The sequence below is a fragment of the Dipodomys spectabilis genome, unplaced genomic scaffold, assembly GCF_019054845.1.
Source record: "Dipodomys spectabilis isolate Male_0828 unplaced genomic scaffold, ASM1905484v1 ptg000003l, whole genome shotgun sequence".
Taxonomy (NCBI): domain Eukaryota; kingdom Metazoa; phylum Chordata; class Mammalia; order Rodentia; family Heteromyidae; genus Dipodomys; species Dipodomys spectabilis.
Genome location: NW_024870680.1, coordinates 13,568,055 through 13,585,513, shown reverse-complemented (window position 1 = coordinate 13,585,513; position 17,459 = coordinate 13,568,055). Strand labels below are relative to the sequence as shown.

Sequence of the window (17,459 nt, the reverse complement as noted above, 5' to 3'; positions counted from 1 at the left end):
AAGGACTAAATAATGGAAAAGGCAATCTGGACTCTATTAAAAGTGTAGTCCAGGCCTGGTGTCCGTGGCTCATGCCTGTTACTTAGCTGCTCAGGAGGCTGAGAGCTGAGGATCATGGTTCAAAGCTAGCCCACCAAGGAAAGTCCATGAGACTCTTACTGCTAATTAACCACCAAAAAGCCAGAAGCAGAGCTATGACTCAAGTGGTAGCTTGCCAGCTTTGGGTGAAAAAGCAAAGGGACAGCACCTAGACCATGGTTTCATGCCCCAGGATACACCCCCCGCCCTTCCCACACAGTGATTCAAACTCAGAATGAATTGTCTGACTTTTATTCCTGTCAGTGGCATGGATCTTTGTATGAGAAAGTCTAATTACCCCAAGTTCCCTGCAGGCAGTGCCTGACAAGTACTAACTTCTATGTCAGCAGGCTGTGGGGCACAGCACAGGTAGGTAGCTCTATTCCCACTGACAGTCCCTCTACTTATCCTCTTACATTTCTCTCCCACATGTATTACACCCACCACTCCCAGTGCCCTCTGAGTAGAACCTCAGCATCTGAACTGTACATTAACCATAGTGACTCACTAAATCCCCAAGGGAGAGAGAGGCTGGTCATCAGAAAGGGATGAGAAAAATGGTAGCCCATTCAGAGAGATCCTACAAACACTTGCTGGGGTGTCTTCTATGCAGGCCCACAGACTGGGATTAAAGGATAAGACTCAAACACTGCTTGCAGGGAGCTTGGGATAACTTGACTTTTTTGTACAGTTCTGCAGAACCATGTGATATAAACCAAATCCTTGAGGGAGATACTAGTATAATGTCACAAGAGAAACACATATAAATATTTAGAAGTCATTACAGTCTAAAAAAAATTCTACCCAGGGCTGGGAAGGTGGCTCAGTGGTAGAGCGCTTGCCTTGCATGCATGAGGCCCTGGATTCGATTCCTCAGCACCACATAAGCAGAAAAAAAAAGCTGGAAGTGGCGCTATAGCTCAAGTGGTAGAGCGCTAGCCTTGAGGTAAAGAGCTGAGGGACAGTGCCCAGGCCCAGAGTTCAGGCCCACGACTTGACACCCCCCCCAAAAAAAAAATTCTACCCAGCTGGGTACTGGTAATTCATTGCTATAATCCTAGCTACTCAAAAGGCTGAGATATGAGGGTAAGAGTTTGAACCCAGCCCAGGCAGGAAGGTCTGTGAGACTCTTATCTCCAGTGAACTACCCAAAAATCTGGAAGTGGAGCTGTGGCTCCAGTGGTAGAGTACTAGCCCTGAGCTAAAGAGCTCAGGGGCAGCGCCCAGGCTGAGTTCAAGCCTAGGACCAGTGCATGTGTGTGTATGTGTGCGCGTGTGCACACACACGCACATTCACATACATTTACACACACTTACACACACAAATTATATCTGGAGTTTGTACATAATCAACCCATACTCTGACTGGTGGCATCTAAGAACGAAAAATCCAGAGTTTGGTAAAAATTCGATAATAACAGTTTATTAAGCACAGCAGCAACTCTGAATTCATTTTCAGAGCAATTTTAGCTGGTTAACATTCTTTCCTAATTGCTTTCACTAAAATTCTAATTTTGTGTTTTTTGTTTCATGCATCTAATGTGGGTTTTTTTTTTGTATACAAAATGGCAAGAGTCTTGTCTCCCCATTTAATTCATCTTTGCATAGACTATAAACAGTGACTCAGAAATGGATACTGAACTGAAAAAAAAATATACAGAAACTCTTGTCTGAGAATTTCCTGGTTCTTTTCCTAGAAGTTCAAAAATTTGGGCAAACAAAGAGCAAATGGACCTTCTTCTATTTTCTCTGTAGCACTCAACCCACCAGTGATGATGATGAGGGTAGTTTCCATTTTGTAATTGTGGGCTAGGCACTATGCTCACAATTGTGCATATATTACTCATTCATTTGTCTATAGTTCAGAGTCTATGAAGTATCTTCTAAATACCACACAAATAAGCTGGGAGGATAAAAATGTGTAAAGCAAATAAAACTTAACAAAAGTTAAGTCAACAGCCTTAGAAGGTAGGTATTACAGTATTACTGGTTCTGTTTTACCAAGAAAAACCAACCAACACACACACACACACACACACACACACACACACACACACACACACACGCACACACACACACACACACACGCGCACACACACACACACACACACACACCCTAAATCCAGGAAGTACTCCCTGACCAGGCTAAGACCCCTTTTTACCTACATGCTTCAATATTTCCTGTATATTGCTCTTGTTACACTTGCTACTATTATACTTGTCATTTTCTTCTTTCTTTCTTTCTTTCTTTCTTTTTCCCAGTCCTGGAGCTTGCCCTCAGGGCCTGGGCACTGTCCCTGAGCTTTTTCAGCTCAGGGATAACATTCTACCACTTGAGTCACAATGCCACTTCTGGCTTTTTTCTGTTTATGTGATACTGAGGAATCAAACCCAGGGCTTCATGCATGCAAGGCAAGCACTCAACCACTAAGCCACCTTCCTAACCCTACCTGTCATTTTCTTACCATGTGTTTCTCTCTACAACTCCTGATCCAAGTCCAGCGTCTCACACGAGAAATGATAGATGTTTCCTAAATTAATAAATGAAAGACTTCCTTGGGTAACCTACTCTGCTCCATCCTCTCAACAAAAATGCCAAAAGCATCATAGCACATAGTGAAGTCGCTATTGAGTAATTACCTCCTTTTAGTTGGTGGAGAAAATCAAGACTTTCCCAAGGTCACACAGATTTTAAGTCATAGCACAATTTAAATGCAGTTTTAATGGTCATCAAGACTGTCACAGGATTCTAGGACATCTGCCTGGACACAAACAACCATCCCTTTAATGAATCTTCCAGAAGAATTAGCCAAGCCTAATGTCCCTAGAGAATTCTGGCCCTTGAGTTTAACCTTCATGGGAGGGCTGCCTGGACTTCAGATACAGCCATCCATGTCAGCTCCCCTGTGAGCATCAATATCCAGTGAACAGTGATCACACACTCTTCATGGGAAACCCCCAAGGCAGCCTTTATGCTCTTAAGATGCTACACTGAACTTTGAATAAAAATATTATAAATCCCACTGCATTATTATTATAGAATCAGGATCAAGTAAATCCAACCTAATTCCCTGCATTTATAGTAAAAGCCTCTTTCACAAAGGACTAAAAGCCCTGAAGGATAGGAAGGATTTAGAAGATGGGAGCAGGTCAGGAGCAAAAATTATGCACAACACACACTGGGATATGATAAATTATGTAAGAATCTAGTCACTCACATACTGAGGCCAAAGGAGGATATGCACAGGAGTGGTGGACAAGGGCTCAATAGCTATGTGCAGATGATCATATAAAACAACATTCTATGAAATGAACTCCAAGAAAAGGAAACAGGAGGCATTTTTTGGATGCTGTTGTTACTGTTTTTGTTTTCTTTTCCTTTTGTACAGTAGCTTGTTCATATTTGGGAGGGCAAGGAAGGGCACGTAAAAGGTAGAACAAGGATGAACAAATACAACAGTGGTACTCACTAGACATATGGAAGATAAACTGGATATTTTGTGGGTGAGGACAGGAGGGAAAAACCAGGAGGGAGCGAAAGAAGGGAAGACATGGTTCAAAAAGAATTGTACTCATTATTCAATATCTGATTCATGTAACTACAACCCTCTGCATATCAACTCTACAATAACAATAAAAAAATTGTGCACAATATCCTGCACTAGTTAACTGTGGGGTTCACGTGAGCCCAGGTTAGGCTGTGATTTGGCTAGAGTACTTGCTGCAGTTTTTGTAATATAATTGTGCAGCCAAGGTCAAGAACTCCCAGGAAAAGGTCAAGGTGTGTGCAGGGAACAGGGAGTAGAAAGGCTAGAAGCACAAGATAGATCAGATCCTGGAAGACTTTGACTACAGATCAAAGTCCCTGAGCCTTTACCTGGAGGAAGGGGATCCAGGGAGAGTTTGGAACAAGGAGTGCTGAGGACTTTCCAACAACCCCCAAAAAAGGTGGGTAGAGAAGGTTGGCATGGGCTTAGGAGAGACAGAGAGACAGTACAAGGGCTGAGTCCTCCCAAGAATGGTAAGCTGAAATGTGAGGACTAGGGGCACAAGGGTAGGGGACTGCTTGAACCAGACACAGCTGTGGTCTGGAATGAGGAGAACCAGATTGGTGAGCCAGTCTGGCCACTGACCGGCTGTGTGATCTCAGTCCTCACCCTTCCCTAATTCTGTTCTTCATCTGTAATGATGAAGATTCTGACCTTAAAAGGTCATTAAGAAGTCTAAATTTAAAAGATATGTTAGCTGGATGCTGGTGGCTCACAACTGTAATCTTACCTGCTCTGGAGGCTAAGATCTGCAACTGTGGCTGAAAGACAGACAAATCCAGGAGGCTCTTCTTTCTACTTAATCAGCAAAAAACTGGGACAGGAGGTATTGATTATACAGAGGCGCAAGTGGGATAGCATTTTTCTGCCTTGAATGGAAAAAGCTCAGGGAGAGCACAAAGGCCCTGAGTTCAAACCCCAATATTGGAACAAAACAACAACACCAACAAATAATAAAATAAGATGTTAAAGCCATTGGCACAGAGAAAGCACTAAGAAAATGAGGTCGAAACTCAATTATATCTCTGTTCTCTCTAACATTCTTTTGCATCTTGGCTTTGCTTGCCTTTGCCTAATTCTTATGGCTTCAAAATGAGCAATCCTTGAAGACCGGGAGGCTGGAAATGTGCACTCTAGGATATGTCACAATGTAGGCCAACCTTTTGAAGTCACCGTAGGAAATGCACAGTGACCACAAGAGAATAGCAGAGTGGAGGAGGCAGCACTTCCAGGAGACTTATGGGTTTCGTGGCTTGAGGTCTGGCCATAATTTTCCCACCAAAATAAGTTATACCAGGTTTAGTCCTGCAAAAGCCTTCTCATTCATCTGAAAAAAATTACATATTGATGGTAGACTGTGCTAGAATGAGAATAGGACAATGAAGGAAATCACTGTTTAATATATGTAGGTGTTACACTGGGCCAATGGGAAAGGAGCTGGGAGACAGATGGGGAAATAAGTATAGAAGCCACATCCACTTTTTTTTTTTTTTTTGGTCGGTTGTGGGGCTTGAACTCTGGGCTTGGGCGCTGTCCCTGCGCTCTTTAGCTGAAGGTGAGTGCTCTACCACTTCAGCTATAGCACCACTTCCGGTTTTCTAGTGTTTATTGGAAATAAGTGTCTCACGGACTTACCTGCCTGGGCTGGCTTTGAACTGTGATCCTCAGATCTCAGCCTCCTGAGTAGCTAGGATTACAGGCATGAGCCACTGGGTGCCCAGCTCTCACACACACTTTTATTGACTTTTCCTGACTCCCTCCCTGGATGTCCATGCTTGCTGTAATCTGACCTCAGATTCTCTCATATATACAGGTTTAGTTCTCACCAACAGGTTGAAATTGTCCAGGTCTTTCTGTTCTGCCTTTTCTCCTGAGCATCATGCTATACCTCCATTTAGTTGGTTTTTAGTTTGAATTTATTTTATTTTTGAGGTATAACAATACCTAGAAAAAAGTCCACATGTCTTAACTGTTGACCACATAGGCTAAAGAGTTTTATAACACATCTGTTCCAATTTATACCCTTATTAGCCGTTTCCATTTTCCTTCTGTACTGAGCATCACCATGCAAACCTTCTAAGACACCTCAAATTCAACTTGTCCAAAGAGCTCAGTGAGTGATTCTGTTGTAACCTAGACATCTAGAGCATGAGTCCTGGGAAATGTTCTAGGCTCCTCTCTCTCCTTTTCTTCCTACTTTCCATTAGCCACTCATTATTTCATTCTGTATCATCAATGTCCATTTGCATTCTTCCCTTGTTGAAAGTCTTCATCATCTCTCACCTAACCTATAGCTTCTTTCCTGGACTTAGTCATATCCCGCCAATCCATCCTTCCCACGGCTGGCAAACCACCTTTCCTAAACTCCAAAACTTGATCCTGATTTCTCCCTCTCCTTACCAGATAACAAAGGAAGCCAGGTGCCCCGTGGCTCACACCTAGAATCCTAGCTACTCAAGGAGCCTGAGGACCATAATTCAAATCCAGCCCAGGCAGGAAAGTCTGTGAGACTTTTATTTACAATTAACCACAAAAATAAGCCAGAAGTAGAGCTGTGAAACAAGAGGTAGAGCACCAGCCTTAAGTGAATTCAAGCCCCAGTAAGCAGCGCAACAAAACAGTAAATAAAGGAGATGAACCCCGCCTGTGTCTTCTTTCCCTCCTCATCATTTCATTCTCATGTAATAATACCTGTAAGTTCTATGTGCACAGAATTAGTTATAATTCCGCAGTAACTTCTACACAAATCTACTCCTTCCCTACTCAGGATCCACTCATCCTTCAAGTCACATCTAGCCCACCAATCACATTCTCTACACAACACATTCCAGATAGCCCTCCAATCTGGTAGACTTAATTATCCTCTCCTCTATTTCACAGACCTGCACAGACTTTTTATGATGGAACCTATAAGTTCTCAACACATTTCTTTCTTCACAGTAAACACAAACCTCTTGAGAACAAGGACACCCCAGGACTTAGTTCAAGGTCTGACATACGGTAGCCACTAATAAGCGTTTCCTGGGTGGAGACTGAGCTGAAACAGTATATGCTAATAAAACCTGAAGGAATGTCAAAAAGAAATGGTGTACACAAAGTCTGTGCTTTCAATGGTCTCAAAACCTGTGGGTAGAGAAGAAGCCATATGGGCCCAAAATGCTAATAGGAAATAAATAACAGTTCTATGGTACTACTATAAAAATCACTGGAACCTGGTGACAATGGCTCATGCCTATAATTCTGGCTACTCAGGAGGCTAAGATAGGATGATTAAGGTTGAAGCCAGCCCAGACAGTAACATCTCTGTGACCCTTATCTCCCATTACTCATCAAAAAGACAAAAGTGAAGCTGTGACTTACGTGGTATAATGCCAGCTGTCATCACAAAAACTCAAGGGCAAACCTGCCCTCTGCCTCCCTCTTTATAGATACAGTAAAGGAATTAAAAAAAGAAAGAAAAAGAAGAAAAGTAAGCCATACTAGAAGAGATAATCAAAACCAACATTTTGTTATTTGAAAACACTAAAAAGCAAAATTAAAATTAACTTCAATAACATGAATCCTGAAAACAAGAGTGAAGGCACAAAAGTTAATAACTTGTATGAAGGTAGGCATGGTAGTGCATGCCTGTAAGCCTAGCTACTCAGGAAGTTGACATATGAGGATCAAGGTTTGAAACTAGCCCAGAGAAAAAAATCTGAGAGATTTTAATTTCCAATTAAATAGTAAAAAGGCAGAAGTAGAGATGTGGCTCATTGGTAGCTCATTAGTCATAAGTGAAAAATCTAAACAAGAATAGGAGGCCCTGAGTTCAAGCCCTAGTACACCCAACTCATACCCACACCCCTCTCAGGCACAAAAAATGCTATGATCAATTATAAATTATATGTCAATTAAATTTAAGATTATTTAAAATACAAATTTTCCTATAACTATTACTAATTACTAAAATTAGTCCAAGAATAAATAGTCATAATATTCAATGTACATATATGAAAATGGAATCAGGCAACTTGAGAGGCTGAGTAGGGTAGGATAAATGGGTGATACTGACCAAGATGCACCGTACTCATAAACTGACATGCGGAATTGAAACCCCTTTGTACAACTACTTAGAGGTAAGTTTTAAAAATTAAAATAAGTAAAATAAAATTATAAGTATGTTTTAAAAATAAAACTGGCCCAAGAAGAAATACAAAATCTGAATAATCATTAAAGACACCAAACTGGTAGTAAAAAAAAAAAAAGAAAGAAAGAAAGAAAAAGACCCCAAGTCTAGAAACTTTCATAACAGAATCTTATCAAATATTTAAGGAGCCACTCTTCTTATACAGCTTGTTCCAAACAATGTTATAATGTTATAATCTTAATTCTAACATTGCACAACAAATATTTTTAAAAAAGGAAAAGTTGTAGACCAAGTTCACTTACAAACAAATGTGCACAGTTTAAATAAAATGTTTTTGCAAACCAAATCCAGCATAATAAAATATGTTTTTAACTAAGGAAAATGATTCCTAGTAATGTAAAGATACCTCAATATTAAGAAGAAATTTTAACATATTAAAAAAGAAAAATCTTATGATCATCTCAGTTGAAACATTTAATAAAATTTATCACCACATACATTTTTAGAATCTTCTAGCAACCTAGGATAAAGAGAGGTTTTATAAACATACAGTAAACTCAATGATAAAACTTTAAAAGCCATCCAGTGTCCTGAGGCAAAGATGTCCATTGTCACACACTACAGAAACACAACAAAAACAAGACATGAGCCAGGTGCTGGTGGCTCATGCCTGTAAACCTAGCTACTTAGGAGGCTGATAACGGAGGATCATGGTTCTAAGCCAGCCCAGAAAGGAAAATCCCTGAGACTCTTAACTCCTATTATCCACCAGAAAACAGAAAGTGGCATTGTAGCTCAAAGTGGTAGAGTGCTATCCTTGAGCAAAAAAGAGCTCAAGGACAGCACTCAGACCCTGAGCTCAAGCCCCATGACTAACAAAAAAACAAATAAAACTCAAGACACATAAATATTGGAAATGAGACAATAAACTATTTGTTAAAAACATACATTATCTCCACAGACAGTCCAAGAGCATCTATAGACTTTCTCTCTCTCTGTAGAGAACACCAGAGAGTGTGATAAAGTTTCCAAAAATTAACATGTAAAAAAATAATGTATCTGAGCAATAATAAATTAGAAACTGTAATAAAAATGAACTCTTCACAATAAAAAAATAACAACTGAAAAAATAGCTTAGGAATAAATAAAAGAGAGAAAGAGAGAGAGAATATGGCTTTCCTCAAACTAATGGCATAAAACAAAGATAGAAGAGACAAAATAAATAAGTAGGAGGAATGGAAAACATTTATGAAAGGAGATGGGACAAATGATTTTCTACATGAAAGGGGATTATTTGATTCCTACTTTGTTATATATGAAAAATCAAATAAAGACTTAAATACAAAAAAAATAAATAAACTGGGCATGGTGGTGCACACCTGTAATCTCAACACACAAGAAGGAAGATTTGGAGTTTGAGACCAGCCTGGTATATATATTGATAAAATGTCTCAAAAAATAAAAATTACAAATAATAACAAAATTTTAAAATGGTATAAATGGGGCTGGGAATGTAGCTTAGTTGTACAGTGCTTGCCTAGTATGCATGAAGCTGTGGGTTCGATTCCTCAGTTCCACATAAACAGAAAAGGCCAGAAGTGGTACTCTGGCTCAAGTGCTAGCCTTGAGCAAAAGAAGCTCAGGGACAGTGCCCAGGCCCTGAGTTCAAGCCCCAGGAGTGGCAAAAAAAAAGAAAGAAAAAATGGTATAAATGAATGTCAATATGATATTTCTGGAGAAAAATCACAAAATATAAGTGTAGAGTATGAACAATTTGAATAAAAAGTAGATCTTAAAAAAAAAAAAAAAGCAAGCTGGCAACTTGCACCTTAAAGATGGCAAATCTCCCCAAGTAGTGTTTTCTTAAGTAAAGCCTGAAGTCTAATTCCATCAAAATTATCTGGAGAACAGGTTCTTAGGCTCCCTTTAGAATCTGACTATTCATGCAATCTTTCTGCATGCTGAACTTTGAGAACTATGCGTATGAAAGAAGGGCAACTTGGGTTGCCCATTATAAGCACCAGAGAGAACATATTCAAGTGCCAAGGCCACACCCCACACCAACTACATCACATTTTCTGGGCAAGGCACCTATGCATCAGTATTTTGGAAGCAATTCCATTGTACAGCCAGGTTAAGGTCTCTGATCTATATGCAGATACAATTGGAGCCAGATCTAGAAGGCTTGCTGCCCTTCCCCCACGTGAACATTTCTGTCTAGTATAAAATTCCAACTGTATCCCAAATAAAGAAGATATGACTTCCTTACATAGGATTGTAACTTCTTCATTTCATACCTCTGGCACCCTGGCTGGTATATATAGTAGGCAGTCATTTTCTGAGATAAATTCAACAAAATGAAATTGGAATAAATAAATCAATATAGAGGCAAATAACTGGGTGCAGTGGTTCATATATGCAAATCCAGCTACTTGTCTGCAATCCTAGGCTGAGGGCTGAGGAATACTGTTCAAGGCCAGCCAGGAGAAAGTGTTCAGGAGACTCCTTCTCAACCAACAGCTGGACACACTAGTATACACCTGTCATCACAGCTATGTAAAAGCTGAGATGAGGTGGATCATAGTTCTAGGCTAGCCGGGCAAAAAAATTCACAAGGTTCCATCTCAATGGAAGAAATGTGTTGATGTACCTGTCATCTCACTTATGTGGGGGAATCATAATATAGGAGGATGATGGTCTAGGCACAGTCCTGGGCAAAAAGTGAGACTGACTCAAAATAACCAGAGAAAAGAAAGGCTGGAGGAAGTATAGCTTTATAGCAGAGAGACTGTCTAGCAAGTACAAGGACTTCAGTTCAAACCTCAGTACTACCAAAAACATGTGTGTATGTGTGTATGTATATGTATATGTATGTATGCATATGTGTGTGTGTATGGAAGTGAATAAAAATTTCACCAAAATTCCATTGCATTAACAAATCTAAAACAGCACCAAGATACAAACACAGCTCTTTCAGTGCTCATGGTTGGGGGAAAGATATGAGCAAAAGTATTGACAAACAGACTGTGGTAAGACAATAAAGTGAGAATAGAAAAAAATATTTTAAATGGCAGGACCTAGGAAGATGTCACTGAAGATTTGGCATCTGAGATCAGCTTTGAGGTGCTACTGGGACTAAGGCAAAAGGAAAATGAGCAGGTGGAGCATGGGGCAATTTCCTGTCACATAAACTAAGTCAAATGAACTGTTCTCTAACCTTCATGCAAGGCTGGAGGGCAGACATCAAAGGCTCTTTTTCTTTCTGACTTCCTTGTTATTGCTCTCATTTTTCAAGTATTTTGCCTCCGGTTTATTAATTCTACCTCCTAGTGTCTCAGCTGATATTTTCTAAGAAAAGTTTCTCATTAGCATTTCTATAGGGAGCACCTGCTACCCCATCTATCCCTATTAACTGATGGCCAGGGCAATGGGGTTGGCTGGAAAGGGAATTTTAATCTCCTCCTTATGACTCATCTATTTTCTAATTGAGAATGCCAGGTCTAAAGTCATAAATGGTCTCCCAGTGAAATTCATTCTTAACATTAGAAATGGTAATAAAGACATGCCTCTCAATTTTATAATATTGTCAATGTAAAATGAGTATATTAAAAATTAATAAACCTCATGATTGTGAATAATTCCAAAGACACCTCAGATACCACTTGAATGAAAAAAATTCCAGGCAAGTAGGAATAGATTATGGATCAGATGTACTGTTTCATAAGGAAACTTTCTCAAAACCATGGTGCCAAAGAATATTCAATATTATTTACTGACAATGTATTAGTGTATATATATACATATATATATACATATACATGGTTCTAAATGTTGAACATCTATTTTACATTATATATGAATTCATTAAGCTGATGGATGTGTCCTTTCCCTATTCAAGCAAACTGTTCACATTGATACCATGTGATGGATGTCACTTGAAAAACCCATGGGAGGAACCAGTCACCATGGTGTAAACATGCCATGATTTATGTAGAGTGGCAGAAGAAAAGGTTTGGTAAATCAAATTATCTTTGAGATGGAGCCTTATTTGGTTTCTATGGTGATTTAAGGCCCATTTATGGTGGCGATGGGGCATAGTTAAATTCAAGACATACCCAGGATCAAAGCAAGGAAAAGGTATCAGAAAATAGGGAAGAAAATAAATAAACAATTAACCCTATAGTTTCTAAGTATTTTTCCTCTACGGCGTATTTACTGATATTCTTCATATCTACTTTCATCCAAAGTACACTTCCTAATTATTGGTAAATTATTTTTCTTCCGGACAAAAAACTGTTAAATTTCACATCAAATTTGTCATGCATTCAAGGTGTTCATTACAGAAACTTATGTCTCTTAGCAACATTCATTCTCCTAATGATTTAAAACTCTTTTGGTTATACAGCAAAATGGAACTGATGGTACCCAAATCATCTGTGTAATTATGTTTTATAGAAGACCTGAATTTTTTAAAAAAGCAATGTGAAATGAAGGAAGGGGTAACATTGTCAAAAAGCATTTACTCATAACCGACTTATGGAATTGTAACCTCTTTATACCTCTACTTAATAATAACAATAAAAGGTGACATGTTTAATAATTGTTTAAAAGGTTGGGAGACTCCTAATAAATGCCAAAAACAGTCATTCACCCCAACAGCAAGAGAATCTCTTTCCCCTACCCAGTTCTAGCCCTTTCCAGCATGTGATTAGAACTGTGAAGCATGACCTGTTTATTTCAGACTCAGGCTTTGTTGCAAGGGAAAAAACTACATAGAAGTTGTTAAAGTAAATAAATAAAATTTAAAACCTATGGAAGGACCTAGTCACCATAATGTAAACAAAGTAAGACTCCATTTCAATGATAATTTGATTTATAAAACCTTTTCCTGTGTCATCTGCAGCCCAAAATTTGAAGTGAGTTGTATCTGACATGTGCAGTCATTCCATCATCCATGAACAAAGCAAGTCCTCTGCCAGTATGAAAACATGAACAGAGAGGGCCACTCAACTTTGAGAACCTTGCCTCTATCTGGATTGGCACTAACTGCATGAAGGTGGAAGAGGGAACTCTTGCCTGCTTAGTGATAAGGTTCCCCTTGCCACCAGATGGTAGTAGGGGAGTAGGAAGATGAAGCAGCTGTGCCAAGAATCTCTGATGTTTGGCTAGCCTTGGACTTCACAGGGAATATACACAAGACAGCCATGAATAGAACCAGAAAATTACGTCTGGTATTCCATTTTTATGCCCTTGATTGTTTGCTTCCTTTCTTCTCTTTTAATCTTCTTTTAGTTGCAGCATTAAAAATATTGTGAACATTCCACTCCCTGGACTATCAAAGGAAAAGGAGATGTGTCCTTGCTCACCCAGGGCTTTCTCTGAAAGGAAGTGAAGTACTACTGCTGGAAGGCCAGTGAGTGAGTGTGTGTGTGTGTGTGTGTGTGTGTGTGAGAAAGAGAGAAAGAGAGAGAGAGAGAGAGAGAAAGAAAGAAAAACAAAGAGATTGAAAAAGAACGTATAAGTGGGAAGTAAAAGACATGAAAATGTAGGAAAACATGAAATTCTAAGGCATTGTCTGTGTGGGTCTTGTCTTTCTGCAACATAAGAGGGAGTGCTTCTCATGTTCGTTGCAGGACATCAGTTTGACAGAAAGCCGCATACACGGACTTAGCATAGCACCCTAACTCTGTGGTCCTCCCCACTGCACCCTCCTGCAGGAGGAAGGCATAAATGGCTGTGGCAGTGATGAAGGACCCTATAAGCCACATTTGGAATGCATCTAGCTTAATTACTCATTGTGCACATCTGCTTCTTCAGAGACCTTCAAACCCAGGGTAACATATTCGGCATCAACTGGAAGCTGTTAGTTAACTGATACTGGTTGAAACAATAGGGCAGGACTGAAAGCTAAGCAGCCAGAAAAATATACTGAATAGATGAAGGGCAAGAAAAGAGACAGAAGAACTGAGGCTGCAGCACAGGGAGAATTCTAGAGGTTGGGGGTGGGTTGGGTGTTTTAGTGCATGAAAGCATTCATTTACAAGGAATGTGAATGTGCTAAAGAGGGAGTTCTTGGTGGTGAGTGAATAAGAAATACATCTGAAAACATAAAGGATGTAGAGAGAAAGGAGATACCTCACTTAGAAGAGAAGGCTGGAGGCACTAGGAAGTGGAAATGTATAGAAATAATGTAGAACTGTATGATGAAGAAAGTAGTAATGGAAACAAAACCAACTGCCACTACGTGGTAGTCATGGAGAGGTCTCTTGTATCATCTCCCTCAATCCTTACTATGCCTAGCACAGTGCTGAGTATTATAGTAGGTATTTAAATATGTATGAATTAAGCTGGGTGCCAGTGGCTCACACCTATAATCCTAGCTACTCAGGAGGCTGAGATCTTAGGATCTCCAGCCTGGGCAGGAAAGTCCATGAGACTCTTATTTCCAATTAATCACCAGAAAGCTGGAAGTGGAGCTGTGGCTCAAGTGCTACAGCACTAGCTTTGAGCAAAAAGTTCAGGGACAGTACCTAGGTTCTGAGTTCAAACCCCAGGACCAGCACAAGCAAATATGTATACATACATACATATATATATATATATATGAGTTAATTAACCTAATATCAATAAATTTGTGAGCAATCCTAAGAGATAACCATTATCAATTATAGCTTACAAATAAAAAGAAACTGAAGCACATGAAGGTTAATAACTTGCCCAATGTGTCAGTCACAGTAAAAACAAAACAAAACAAAACAAAACAAAAACCAAAGGGGGTGGGTGGGAGAGAGATGGCTTCAAAGTAGTAGGAGTACTAGAGGAGGAAGGATCCTGTGGGCAATCTAAAAAAGGGTGTGGTGCCTGGGTGTAGCCCAAGGATTGAGAAGAGAGGAAGAATGAAGGCCAAGTGAAGTGGGCTAGCAAGGTGAGGGAGAAATCCCTTGGAAGGAATTTTTCTAGTATGAGGACACGGTGGTAGGGGCAGCATCAGGCTAAGGCAGCAGGTAAGTTGGGTGGGAGAGGGAATGACAGATCAGCTTTGGAAAAACTGACAAGGTCTCTTTTGGGCAGCAGGGATCTGAGCAGGGGGAGGGTGGGGGGAAAGGTGGCTAAAATGATAGAGAGAGAGAGAGAGAGAGAGAGAGAGAGAGAGAGAGAGAGAGAGAGAGAGAGAGAGCGCTGGGGAGACTAGGATGGACAATACTAACAGACTTTCCACAGACCAGGGTAGAGAAGCCTGGAATGTGGTTAGAGGAGGGTGTGGTCTGGTAAACAAGAGAAGGCTTAAATGTCAGGCTAAATGTCTCCTCGGAAGGGGAGAAAGACCCTGAGCATTCCTCCGCAGAGGATGGGGTGACCAGCCCCACAGCAGAAGCTGCTGCCTGCATCTCACCTGTAGGAGCTGCTCACTGCACTAGTCACCTCCTCGCGGATTTGCCGGTTCAGAGCATCTGCCATTGCTCGTCCCTTGCCACCATCAGGGCCTGCAGCCTGGGACTGCATGGAGGGCTCGTGGCCTTCGGAGCGGCGCACCATCCAAGCGGGCCCGGCCTTCCTGCGGGTGTCTCCCTCATCCGCACCGGATGGCTTTCCAGCCGCCGGGCCTCCTTCTTCGGCCTGGGTTTGGGCTGGAGGCAAGGGCGTCTGCTCGTGCCCTTCGGTGCGATGCACCATCCATGGGGGCCCGGCCCTCCTGCGGGTGTCGCGCTCCTCCGCACCGGACGCCTTTCCCGCCGCCGGGCCTCCCTCTTCGGCTTGGGTCTGAGCAGTAGGCATCGATGTTTGCTCACGTCCCTCGGAGCGGCTCACCATCCAGGCGGGCCCGGCCTTCCTGCGGGTGTCGCGCTCATCTCCACCCGATGCCTTTCCCGCCGCCGGGCCTCCGTCTTCGGCCTGGGTCTGAGCAGCAGGCATCGGTGTTTGCTCACGTCCCTCGGAGCGGCTCACCATCCAGGCGGGCCCGGCCTTCCTGCGGGTGTCGCGCTCGTCTCCACCCGATGCCTTTCCCGCCGCCGGGCCTCCGTCTTCGGCCTGGGTCTGAGCAGCAGGCATCGGTGTTTGCTCACGTCCCTCGGAGCGGCTCACCATCCAGGCGGGCCCGGCCTTCCGGCGAGTGTCGCGCTCATCTCCACCCGATGCCTTTCCCGCCGCCGGGCCTCCCTCTTCGGCCTGGGTCTGCGCGGCAGGCATCGGGCTTTGCTCGGGCCCGTGCCCTTCGGTGCGATGCACCATCCAGGCGGGCCCAGCCTTCCGGCGAGTGTCGCGCTCATCTCCACCCGATGCCTTTCCCGCCGCCGGGCCTCCCTCTTCGGCCTGGGTCTGAGCAGCAGGCATCGGCGTCTGCTCGTGGCCCTCAGAGCGGCGCACCATCCAGGCGGGCCCAGCCTTCCTGCGGGTGTCGCGCTCATCTCCACCCGAAGCCTTTCCTGCCGCCAGGACACCAGCTCCTCCCTGCTCCATGGCCTCGGACTGCATGGGCCAGCGTTCCTGGCTCTTCGGCCTGCGCTTGGGTGCCCCGAGAATGGGAGCGGAAGTCTGAGAGGACACGGGGATCTGCACAGGCTTGGGGATCCAGGGGTGGTCTCCGCGGCGCGGGAGGGGCCAGGCTCGGAAGTCCTTCTGGTACTGGGTCTCGCGCTCGAAGGGCGCGTCCGACGGCTGGTACTCGCTGCGCGGCCGGCAGCTGGGTTCGGGCCGCTGTACTTTCCAGGCGCGGTAATCCTGCCGCATCACCGAGTCCGCAGGGCCGGAGCCGGAGGTGGAGCCGGAGCCCACGCTAGGGCCCGACCCGCCCCGGCCTGGCGCAGCCGCAGCCTCGCGTTGGCCGCCAGGCCCCGGGGCCCGCCCTGTTGCCCGGGCAACTACATCCGAGTCGCCCTGGGCCGGCTGCGTCTCTATGGCGACCGCTCGCGCCGAGGGGGGCGCGGGCGCCGGCTGCGGTGGCGGCTGCGGCGGGGCGCCCGGGTGCTCTGTGGCCTCGGAGTACTTGGTGAAAACCAGCGGCACGGCGATGTCTGCCTTGTCCAGCTGGTTCCAGAAGCGGGCGATGCAGCAGGCCCGCGTGATGCACGGCCACGCCATGATGCTAGATGCAAAACTAGCTCGCTTTCTCCTTCGCTTCTTTTTCGAATCTCTATGATTTAAAAACAAGTCTCTGGTCTTCCTTTAGCCCCCGACCCCCAACCCGCCAACGTGGTTCCCACCGCTTCCAACCCCAACCAGCCAGCTGCCTCCCCCTCCTCCTTCAGAGAGCACCTGGGGAGAGCTTATCGCTGGGATAAGGTCCGCAAAGTCCTTCGATTACCGGCTGCAAACGGCTCGGCGAACGCAGCTGCAGGGCGCCGAAGGTTGAGGGGCCCAGCGTGGGAGATCCCGGGCTGGGGCGTCTGGGTCGCGCCCTTCCCTGCGGCTGCGGCCCAGCGCAGACCCTGGTGGAACCAGGCAATGCAAAGCAAGGTGGCTGCGGGCTTAAGCCATGGCGCAGAGGAAGGGCAGACTAGCTCGATTCTCCTTACTGCAGGCCTCCTGGCAGGGGTTGGAGACGGTCACCTCCAGCGGAGCCCCAGCACTGCTGCCTCTGCCGCTGCCTCCGACGATGCTGCAGCCGCCGCCGCCGCTGCTGCAGAGAGGCGGCCCCACCCTTTTCTGCCTGGCGGGCGGGGGGGGGGGGGGTGGCGGGTGGCGGGGAGAGCGCGGATAAATCC

The 17,459-nt window shown here is 43.9% G+C and overlaps 1 protein-coding gene across 3 annotated transcripts in view; it reads right to left on the bottom strand.

The window, feature by feature from the left end:
• The window catches only part of Map6 (microtubule associated protein 6), a 64,025-nt gene extending 47,189 nt beyond the window's left edge, over nucleotides 1-16,836 (bottom strand). For 2 of the 3 annotated variants that reach the window (XM_042690543.1, XM_042690554.1), the window contains exon 1: nucleotides 15,149-16,836. In XM_042690543.1, coding sequence (XP_042546477.1) covers nucleotides 15,149-16,836 — 1,688 coding nt within the window. The remainder of the gene's footprint in view (nucleotides 1-15,148) is intronic. The other variant, XM_042690562.1, reaches the window with a different exon arrangement.
• Nucleotides 16,837-17,459: the final 623 nt, after the last annotated feature.